Source organism: Nelumbo nucifera, chromosome 1, assembly GCF_055504915.1.
Source record: "Nelumbo nucifera cultivar China Antique chromosome 1, China Antique-T2T, whole genome shotgun sequence".
Taxonomy (NCBI): Eukaryota; Viridiplantae; Streptophyta; class Magnoliopsida; order Proteales; family Nelumbonaceae; genus Nelumbo; species Nelumbo nucifera.
Genome location: NC_142649.1, coordinates 95,376,881 through 95,388,504, shown reverse-complemented (window position 1 = coordinate 95,388,504; position 11,624 = coordinate 95,376,881). Strand labels below are relative to the sequence as shown.

Here is an 11,624-nt window from a genome sequence, read left to right as displayed (position 1 = left end):
GTTGAATGCTCGGTCATAAGGAAAGAACATGCAGTCATGCAAGAAAGAATCGATATAATTTCTTGTTGTAAGGTCGAGAAAGCAACAAAAATGATCAAGTGAAAGAGTTAACTACGTGTGGCCCTTGGATGCGAGTTGGGGTGGAAGAAGAACAAGATAAGTATTTGAATGCAGAAAGAAGAGTCAGGGAATATGGGAAACAAAGAACAGAAGCTTAGGGAGAAGGAAGGTGATCAAGATCATCAAAAGGATGTTGTTGAAGGTAAACAACAAAATGAAGCAGATGGAAACCCGATGGAGATTACTGGGGAACATACGGAGATAAGGGAAAAAGATGAGAACCTTGGAATCATTCAAACACCAATTAGAACAAAATTGTTTCTTGAGCAAATGGGAAAGGAAATTCGACTGGCAATCATGGAGGGCGGAGCTTGGAATTTTAGTTTAGTCCTATCGTCGGTGTCCTTTTTTCGGTGAAGCGAACATGGGTGAAGCCACTTGGAACAACAGATGTGTTAGTCCTCTCCAACCAACTTTTACCTTTTCAAGTTATGTTCTCAGAGAGGAGAGAAACGACTTACTGTCTAGCTTTCACAAAAGAGGCAAGATGAGCCTTGCATTCCATGCATTACTAGAAGAGGGGAGCTAGGTGAGTGGACCGATGTTTCTACAGAAATATAAGGCTTCCAAATAGGAAATATGTTTGACAAAGAATCAAAGGAGTTGACATGGAAAGGGACCTCGACTGAGAAAGAAGCCGGAGTTATCAGATTTAAGGAGATGGATAATCGCGTGATGGATTCAGGTTTGGAAAAAAATGTTCAGTAGGATAACCTGGATCTGACCCTCTAATCTAAGGAGGACCAACCGAATGAAATTCTTAGTTGTAGAAAGAGAGAAAAAAGAGGGAGGGCGGATTGTCAAGAACAGTAGATTAAAGAAGTTTTGAAGAAACAAAAGAAAGCAAGCGAAAAAGATTTCAATGGCATAAAGGGAGAAGTTCTAAACTATTTCAGCATGGATCTTGGGCAACATATGCCAGAAGCTCCTGTGTTCTTGTGGCCGCAAACAGAGAAAAGGTACCTCAAAACCTAAGAAATGGTAAATATTTTATTATTTCCTACTAGTGATATTGAATTATAAAACTTCTTTTGCTAGAAAGGAAACTCCACTGAGCTTGGACAGCTCCTCTGTAAAAAGATGGTGGAAGTTTCCGGTCTAGAGAAGGAAATGGTTTGGTTGGAGAAGAAGCAAAATGAGAAAATGGAACAAAATATCTTATTTACTAAAAATTAAAAGAGATAAACAATAAAATGTTAAAAAAAGTTTGTGGGAGTTTTTTTTAGAAGGATTAAAAACCATATTTGTGTGTCCTCTATTAGTGTTCAAAAGCAATAAGTTTTGGGGAAAAAATGGAGGGAGAATGAGATATTTGTGTGCCCTCTATTGTTTGGGATCCTAAAATATTGCAAGTCTGTAATGTTCAAAAAGTGGGGTTGTAGTCCTAAAAATTGCGAAATTTACACTAATTCTTCTGAAGAATTGCCTTTAGTTTCTCTATAGTTTGGAGGGCTTAAAATATCAAAAATAAATGGGTTTATAGGAATTGTCCCTATACAACTCCCTCTGAGGCAATGATAGTTCTCTACTAGAACTATTATGGGTTGGGTTACCCTTCGACAGTTCATTCCGCAAAAGAGATCCGAAGGAAGTTAAAAGCAGAAATTATGTTCTTAAGTGAAACAAAATGTAGTCTCTAAGGGTGCAAGAAAAAAATTTCTTGTTGGGGAGTGTTGGAGTGCTAGGGCTGGATTCAATAGGATTAGTAGGGGGCCTAGCCCTTTTCTAGGAATAAAAATTAAACCTTTAAATTCTAGCAACTGATAAAAATTTAATCCACACAAGAACCGTGGACTTGAATAATGATGATACACGATTTGGATGCTCTTAGCTGCAGGGCAGCTCAGACGTTGAACACTCAGTTGGTCGGTTGAACTACAAGGAAATAATGTTTAGAGGACTTGGAGTGGCTTACCCGGTGTGGGCACTCCGATGCTTAAATCAGTACTCTTAGTGTGCGAACTGAAAGCTTGATTGCAAGTAATCTAGTGAGCAATTAATCGCGCATACCTTCTGACGTTGGGGTTGGTGCCCTTGTATAGGTGTTGTTTGGCATGGGCTTTACGCACGACATCCGAGATCTCCAGGAGGTCATGCTTAATCGATCTGAAGTCCTTAGAGGTAGTCATGCACGTAGGCCAGTCTTTGCACCTTATTCGGCTTCCTCCAGAACATTCGGTGTGGGACCAACTTCCAAGAAACTTGGTAGTGACGGGATGCATGCAAAATTGGTTAGCGAGCATGTCTCGCAAGTTGCCACCTAGACCTCAATTAGGTCGGCAAGCCCTCGAGGGAGGTCACTTCAACTGGTACTGACAAGGTACTACAGGTTCGCCCTGGATGAGGTGTTGCTAGCTACCCTAAGTTGTGGATGAGGTCGCCAACTAGGTTTCCACCAAGTCGGCAGAGGCAAGTTGCCAGGTGGGACTCCATCATTTTGGCTAAGGCAAGTCATCGCCTAGGTGGTTCCAAGGTGTCATCCATCTGTTCCGAGATTCCATGTGTCATGATGTCAGTGGAGGACCAAATCTGCCCTCATCAAATAGTGATAAGGTTTGGTGTTGCACTTTTATCTATGGAGAGTCTAAGAAAAGCAAAAGAGTGAATTTCATTGAGAAGATAAACTTGCTAGTTGCTAGAGTTACTGAAGATTGGTGTTGTATTGGGGACTTTAATTTGCTTTTTAAACTGGATGATAAAGTGGAAGGAAAAGATATTAAGGTTTCACAAATCAGGAAAAAATGGAAGTTCTTGGATGATTGGGTGCTAGAGGAGATCCAAAGCTCAGGACCGAAGTACACTTGGACTAATAGAAGGGATAATGAGGGTCATATTAAAGGAAAGTTGGATAGAGGTTTAGGTAATCTAAGCTGGAAAGAGAGTTTCCCAGATGCCAAGGTCCTTGTTATCACAAGTTATGCTTCAAACCATCTACCAATTTGTTTGGATACACGTCCAATAAACTTTAGAGTTAGGAAACCTTTTAGGTTTGAGGAGATGTGGCTTACACATGGAAACTCTGCAGAGGCTATTAAGGAAGTGTGGACAGATCAGCAAAATAATCATTTAGAGGCTTTTGTGTCAAAAAAATGTGAAAGATTAAGCAAGACTTTAAAGATGTGGAACAAGAAGGAATTTGGGAAAGTTCAACATTGGATTGAAAGGATTACGGGTGAATTAACCCCAAAATGGGAGAAAAATGATCAAACTATAATCACCAAAAGGTCTTAGATTTTGAAAAGCAATTGGATTACTAGCTGAGAAGAGAGGAGATAATGTGGGCTCAAAAATCTAGAGTGAACAAGTTAAATCATGGTGATAGAAATACCAGGTTTTTCCACAACTCAACCATTAAAAGAAGAGCAAAAAAAAAAAAAAAACAGAATTTTGAAGTTGAAGGATGAGAATGGAGTGTGGATGGAGGGGCAAGAAAATATCAAAATCATCTTAGAGAACCATTTTCAAAAAATTTATTCAACCTCAAACCCCATAGATGTAGATATGGCTTTGCATGGTATCAATTTAGTAATCAATGAGGAGAGTATTGAGAACCTTCAAAAGGACATAACTTAGGAGTAAATCAAAGGGGCTCTGTTCCAAATGGCTTCTAGGAAAGCTCTTAGACCTAATGAGGAGAGTATTGCATCGTGTTGTCCTATATCAGTGCGTATCGACCGGTACACATCTGTGTCCATCTGATACGAATGATTTACGGGATACACTTGTATTCGTAGCATATCTCGTACCGATACCGATACAACATGCCCTGTATTGGATGTATCGTAATGATATTTAAATCCTTGGTCATCACAACAATCCTAACATATTGTATGTCCTATTTTCTCTTGCCAAAATTTACTTGTAATTCTCTAGTTAAAAGTAAAAAAAAAATATGATGGGGAGATAGTGAGGAAAGAAGAAACTAAGATGGGTCAGTTGGAGCAAAATTCGTAAAAACAATTCAAATTGAAGCTTGGGGTTCAGAGACCCAAGCTCTTTCAATCTTACCTTGTTAGCCAAGCTTGCCCGGAGATTATGCTTTGACACAATAAGTCTTTGGGCAAAAATCCTCAAAGTTAAGTACTACCCTACATCTCAGTTTATTCATGCTAAGCTAAGAAGTAGGCCTTCTTGGGGATGGGGAAGTATTTTGGAAGGAAGAAGAATCTTAGAGAAAAGCATTTATTGGAAGGTGGGTAGTGGTTTAGACGTGAAGGTCTAGGATGATCCGTGGATCCCTAGTGTAGAAGGGTACAAATTAGTGGGTCCTAGGCTAGAAAATAGTGCAAATTTGGTTGTGGCTGACCTAATTAACCAAGATAGCTGAAGCTGAGAGGCAATAATTTCTTTTTTCCCTCAAGTGTATGCTTAAAAATATTGGAGCTAGATATCCGAAATAACCCTTGGAATGATAAAATTATTTGGATGGGAAATAAAAATGGGACTAGACCTGTTCATGGGTCGGGTAACCCGATGGGTTAGGCTAGGCCATTGGGCTTGGACAAAATTTCAGGCCCGCAGGCTTAGGCCCAGGCTTTAAATACCAGGCTCGATCATTTTTTGGGCCAGACTTAGGCCTTTTCAAATAAGCTCGGCCTGGGCCTGAGCCTCACCCAACACTATTACATATAATAAAAAGTACTTATATATAATAAATATATATAATGCTTGTTTATTAAATTATTAATAAATATTAATTTACTATTAGGAAATATAAAGTAGTTTATTAATATATTAAATTAATATAATATTAGTTTATAAAAGTACAATGAAAATAAGACATTTTATGTATAGATCGGGCTTCGGGTTTGGGCTTTATATAAGGGCTAGGTTTGGGCCCAAGATCTATGCTCAATGGTCGGGCCAGGCTTAAGCTTGGGCTCAGGCCTACACATTTTCTGTTGATAAAGAGGCAAAGGCCGGCCCAAACCTATCCCGGCCCCACCCATGAATAGGTCTAGATGAGACTCGGGTAGTAAAGAAATTTTGGACCATAGTGTGGAATCTCTCAATTGAGCCAAAAATAAAGCATTTCCTTTAGAGATACTATGTACAAGAAATAGTTGTAAAAGAGAACCTATTTAAAAGAGGTTTGGGTGTCTTAGCCCTCTATGATAGATGTGGTAAAGAGTCTGAAACTATTTTATATGCTCTCATGTTATGTGTTAAATTAAAATGCATTTGGTTGAGATTGGGTTGTGGCATAAATACTTTGGTTTGAGATTTCATAATTTCAGAGATTAGTTAATGAATATAGACTTCTAATTAGGAAAGGCAAATGTGTAGCAGAATGCCGACATTTCAATGGTTTGTGGGGTATATGGAAGGACAGAAATCACTTCTTTTTTGAAAAAAAAAATATAAATCCTTTAGTTCTTGCTTCATCTATTCACAGGTCAATAGTGGAGAGATCTCTAACGTGGATGGCGGTTTCTTGGAGTCAGTCAGACAGGCTTCTTGGAAGCAGTGATATTTGCATACGAGAATAACATCTGAAATATCTGTTTTGAAATTGATTGTGCTAACTTAGTGAAAGATTTTAATGATTAGATGGTTTGTGAAGATCTAGAAATTCTATTCTGTTGTAAACATATCTTTCTTTTTGCAAGAATAAGAAATTACAAGTTTCAACACTGTAAGAAGATGGTGAATGGTCCAGCTCATGCTGTGGTAAAGTTTGGCTTTCGTTGAAGTTTTAAATGTAGTTCGTCTAGTCCTTTTTGTCTTTTAGATGTTGTGAACATGGATTTGAGTTCAAATTTGCGCCCGTGGATTCCCCCACCCCGCCTCCCCACAAACGTCCTACACAATGAGAGCCATTTGTCCAGCCACATGGTTGAGTTCTTCGAGTTCACATTTGTGCACCCCACAACATCTCACGACACATCCTGCACGCCATGTATTGGGAACATCTCCAAATGATAATACCAGAATCGATGATGTCATCATCGGGAGATGCTCCCACTACACGGCAGGGATGTGTTGTGGGACGTTATTAGGCGCCCCCTTGTGGGGTGCAAATATTATTGTTGCCCTTGGTCACCGGAGATGGGCGGTGGTGGATGAATAAACTCTCCTCTGTCTTGTATTGAAAAGAAGTAAATATTAGGTAAAATGAAATCCTAAACAAAAACGAACATGAAAGACATGAGAGAGTTGGAGGAATAATACCTCGTGATGAAGGCGCACCTGACCTAGACCTATGGCATGCACACACGTGGCAGACGGCGGCGCGCTGGATGGATCCAATGAGGGCACGCGTAGAGCAGAGGTCGGCGTGTAGCCTGGAACCAATGGTGCAGCTACATGCGGCGACCCTAGATGACCACGCTCCTTAGGGTAGGGCCACATCCTGGCCATCCGTGCCTGCCTACCTCCAAGCGGCCTCAAGTATAAATAGGGGGTAACCCTCTCAAGGTAAACAATCAGAACATAGACTCAAGAACAAGCACTTGAGAACATTTAACTTCCTTCGTGACCTTGTCTGAGTGTTCATACCTCAAACCTCGTCCACTCCGCATCTCCCCCATACAAACTTGACTGTCGAAGTCTCTGCCTCGGGTACCAACCCGAGGCCTCTGACGCTCTCTCTTTCTCTCTCTCTCTCTCTCTCTCTCTCTCTCTTCAGGTTTGACTTGCTAGTCCTCGGCCGTAGTAGACCTCAGGCTCCTTAGTCTGCCTCGCCTCTAAAGTGGAATTACAATGTTGCCCTCAACCCGTTTTGAGCGGCAACAATTGGCGCCATCTGTGGGAAAGTCGCTAAGACTTCCGTTAACTCAACTTTAAGAAACTCAAGCAGTAGCTCTTAAGCTTCAACTGACATGGCAATAAATACTTGGAACACTCAGAACCTACTCATAATGGCCCAGTTTCAAGCAGTCCTTGACTGGCTTGACAACCTCGCACAAAGTCTGGACGAGGTGGGGCACCCGACAGGAGGCCGCCCTGAGGGTAGCCGCCCCGTTGGAAGCCTGGGGCACCATGGCAAGTGCGCGTCTCCGGACCCATTGGCCATTAGAACAGTCAGATCCAATAGGATCAACCCCTCAAAGTCCAACAGTAGCCGATGTGCTAGTTAGCTGCCGAGGACCTCCCGACCCCCAACCGAAGAGAGGGTGAATCAGCTAAGCCTCGCGACCACTACCAAGACCAAGAACACCACCGCCGCTGCCGATGAGAGAACTCCCGGGACGAAGGCGGGCAATCAGGCCACCGCAGCCCTTTGAGGGACGAGGGTTGACGCCACGCCTCTCCCTCTCACACCTCGGATCTTCAAGACCTCTTGAACGATAGGCAGTCCAGAAGAAGCAGGCGCATACCCGCATCAGAGTACTTAGAGGACTAGGTTGACCTGTATAGTGTTCGGGAAGGCCAAGATGAAGCCCAGGCCCCCATCGACCAATAGATCATCAACCTGCAGGTGCAGCTTGACGTAGTCAATGATGAACTTCGACAAGTTAAAGGAGAGCCAAGGTGACACATCAGTAAACCAAAACCCCTCGTCCATCAGGATGGATGCCATCACCTCAGAACCCCTTCCACCTCACTTCAAAGCTCCAACACTAGAAATGTACGTCGGTACCACGGATCCAGATGATCACCTGTAAAGATTCTAGGCATTCATGCTCCTTTATGGGTATTTCAACGCCCTGATGTGTCGGGATTTCCAAGCAACCTTCAAGAGGGTAGCCCGACAATAGTTCTCTAGGCTCCCACCTTGCTTCATCAGCTGATGGTAGCAGTTCGCCAACCTTTTCCTGGCCCGCTTTATCAGCAGCTAACGATGCTAGAAGAGTGTTGTCTTGCTCATGGCCATACGGTAAAGGCATGATGAGACTTTGCAGTCCTACATCAACCGTTTCAAGAAAGAAGAGCTCGAAGTCCGAGACCTTGACCCCATGGTCTCCATGCACGTAGCAATCCACAACCTCCTACTTGGGTCTATCCTCAAGCACTCAATCACCAAGGCACCACCCAGAACAAAGGTGGAATTTTTTAAAAAGGTTCAGAAGTGCATCGCCACCAAGGATGCCTCGGTCAACAAGAGCTAAGGAGAGGCCGACTACGACCATGGGAGCTCCAAGAAGAAGAGGAAGAACGGAGATGGTCATGGCAGCGACAACAAGGATACTAACAAGAAACTGCTAGTCCAGTCCTACGACAAATATACACCACTCAACTCCGCTCGAGTGTATATCCTCATGCAGGTAGGGAAGGAGGAGTATGTGAAATGGCTAGGGAAGATGAAGAGAAACCCCAAGAGGGGTAATCCAAGCAAATACTGCAACTACCACCGCGGCGTCGGCCACAACACCGAGGACTGTTACGAGCTCCGAGACAAGCTCGAGTCCCTCATCCGTTGTGGGTATTTGAAAGATTACATTGAAAGCAATGACACCAGCTCACCCCTGTAGCAGCCGTAGCGAGCGGAAGTAGTAGATGTCATCACCAAGGGCACGGCCTCGGATATAGCCACGACGGCAACCCATAAGAAATGAGAAACACTCGACTTTCCAGCATTCTCCTCACTTGTGCCTCACATCAGGAACCCCAGTGACCTCGCAATGTGCGACCGACAATGAAAGCATGCTTAGCGGAATTTTTTGTAACGAAGCAAGCAAGTTTTCTCACCTTGGCTTAAGTCCTTAGTGTATGCGTTCTCATCTCGACCGAGTGGCTGACCATTGCATACAATCTTCACCAAGGTTACACGATTGGGTCGGATGTCGGTCCAAGGCACACAGCCCTAGGAGGCCATAACCTCTATCTAGGTCCTCCACGGCCAACCGACCAGCCGCGGCCCACAACCTCTATCTAGGTTACGCGCCCGGACTGGACTTTTGCCCAAGGCATATGACCCGCAAAAGGTCACACGCCTGTTCACTTTTTTTAGCAAAGGATCTAAGGGACCTCGTCCGCAGTTAACACAATGACCTTTGATATTGGCCTTGGCCTCAGAAGACCCTCTTGGCGAGCGAGTTCTTATCCTGGTCGAAGAGCCAACATCGGCCCTCTACTTAACACAAGTCATGAAAGAACAAACATGCTAAAGAGAACGATGCCACCTTGCCAAGACAAGGGCACTCCGCAATGTCGGTCAGGCGATCAGGCCTCGGCTACGTGTAGAGCCACGCACTGCATCCCTGAGGAAAGTTTAGCTAGAAGAGGCCCCAAAGCTCGGCCTCAACAGGGATAAAAGAACAAGCCAGGAGAGCTAAGGTGATTGCCTCCCTTTCCTTTTCTCTAAGGAAAGGGGCCCTGTGTCCTCGGCGGCGAAGCTCTGCCTCGGCCTGGTTCACTTGAGCTCTTGGACGAGTGGCTCAGTAAGTGATAGATTTTTGCAACTTGTGACCTCTCAGAAGGGGGGCATCGTCCCCTATGCACATAAAAAGAAAGAAAGCAAACACAAAAAGGCACAAGATACGCAAAAATTATACTTCAGGTCAGCCTCTAGACCTTTGTATTCCCTTCGGTTGGCGTAGGATTTTCCCTGACAAGGTGACCCTCTAGAGGATGCACCTTCTTAGGTTGGAACTCCATTACCTCGAGCGCTTGCAGCCCACTAACGACTACCATGCCTCAACGGCCCCCTTGGCGCCTCTTGCCAACCTCGTGTCCCTCCTCAGCCAGAGATCTCTCCTCGAATTGGAGCCTTATCACCTCAAATGCTTGCAGCCCTCCATCCCCCTTCAGGGTGTCCTTCAGAATCCTTACCAGCTCCTTCCTGGCCGTGGTCTCGGCCTCAAGAGCCTCCCTTCCCTCCTATTCCTCATGCACGACCGAAACGATCGACCCCCGGTCATTCTTTGCTTCGACCGGCACAACAAAAGAAAAGCAAAAGCAAAGAACTTAAAGTAACAAAGCGAGTACTCACCTCGGCCATCCTTATTGACAGTTTGGCCAAGATGCCCTCCTGGCTGAGGTGTCGTCCTAGTCGAGGTGTCATCTAGGCTGGTGCTTCCCCTCCTTCGCGCCCACTTCCTGAGCTGGCCCTCGCCCAACACCCTCTTCAGCAATGTAGTGTCGAGGTGCCCTCTTGCCCGACATCTCCTTCAGCGACATATGGCCAAGGTGCCCTCTTACCAGCGCCCATTCCCCGAATTGGCCCTCGCTCGGCATCCTCTTCAACAACGTAGGGCCGAGGTGCCCTCTTGTCCAGCGTCTCCTTCAACAACTTATGGCCAAGGTGCCCGCCTGGTCGAGGTGCCCTCCTGGCCGAAGTACCCTCTCGCCCAACGCCTCCCCTCCTTAGAGCCTATTTCCTAACTTGGTCCTCAAGGACTTGGCCTCCTCGAAGTAGTAAGCCCTCAACATTCAACGACACCCCTGGGAAAGCGCGACAAGCAAGTTGGTGCTAACAAACAAGAAAGTAAGCCAAAGTTTTAAGCCGATAGTAGGATCCTCCTACCAAGGCAAGCGGAGCCGAGGCCAGCTCACACCAAAACTTCCTCCTCCACTAGGAGCTCGGCTTGGATCTTCCCCCAATCTAGCCCAAACGACCAGCCTCTGGTACAGGATGCGAAGAAATACTCCATTCATCTCACGCACGGAGAATACTCGACACTAAAACTCATTTCGTGCATGGCCACGACATGACCATCTACCGTGTGTACCTTGCACAATGGTGACCGGCCAGGGCCGATGCCTAACCAATGCACTGACTTGTCAGCTTGTCTATGAAGCATGCAACTGGGGGGCACATGAGCCTCGTACGCACACAAGGCGCTGTACTGAGCTCTCTGAAGCTGAAGTTGATGCCCTCGCGCTTCTCGGCCCTCCACAGTTCTCTCAAGAAGTGGAGTCAATGAAGTAACTACCACAAAGATAATGGAAGCCCCGCGAAGCCAAGGATGATGTCCACATGCTTACGAGCCGAGCTACCTCCAACGGAGCCTAAGCTAGAGCCAACATCTCCACACTCCCAAAATAGGCTGTCCCAGCACCTCCAAAGCCGAAACCAAGTTCTTTGTCAAGGAAAGCCACTCAATGCCTCCCAGTAAAGATGACACACTCTTCGGCCGAAGCCGAGGTCCTCAGCTAAGACCTCCACCACGGCCTCGAGAGTGGGGGGCGAATGATGTAGGTGCACTGACCCAAACCTATGGCACGCACACACATGGTAGACGATGGTGTGTAGGACAGACCCAATGAGGGCGCACGTTGAGGTAGGTTGGCGTGCAGCCCAGAACCAATGGCGCAACTACACACAGTGACCCCAGATGACCATGCTCCTCAGGACAGGGCCATATCCTGGTTGTTCATTGCCGCCTACCTCCAAGCAACCTCAAGTATAAATAGGGAGCAACCCTCTCAAGGTAAACGACTGGAACTTAGACTTAAGAACAAGCACTTGAGAACATTTAGCTTCCTTCATGACCTTGTTTGAGTGTTCATACCTCAAACCTCGTCCCCTTCGCACCTCCCCCGTACTAACTTGACCATCGGAGTATCTGCCTCGGGTACCAACCCAGGGCCTCTGACACACACTCTCTCTCTTTTTTCAG

The 11,624-nt window shown here is 45.4% G+C and overlaps 1 protein-coding gene across 1 annotated transcript; it reads left to right on the top strand.

Annotated features, from left to right (window-relative positions):
• The first annotated feature begins 2,619 nt into the window (after positions 1-2,619).
• LOC148803579 (uncharacterized) lies at positions 2,620-3,351 on the top strand. The gene has a single exon (XM_088896878.1). The coding sequence runs from the start codon at positions 2,620-2,622 to the stop codon at positions 3,349-3,351; it is 732 nt and encodes a 243-aa protein (XP_088753004.1).
• The last annotated feature ends 8,273 nt before the right edge of the window (positions 3,352-11,624 follow it).

Excerpts from the sequence above, each read along its gene's own strand:
- LOC148803579 (XM_088896878.1), top strand. The coding sequence starts at position 2,620 with ATGTGTCATGATGTCAGTGGAGGACCAAATCTGCCCTCATCAAATAGT.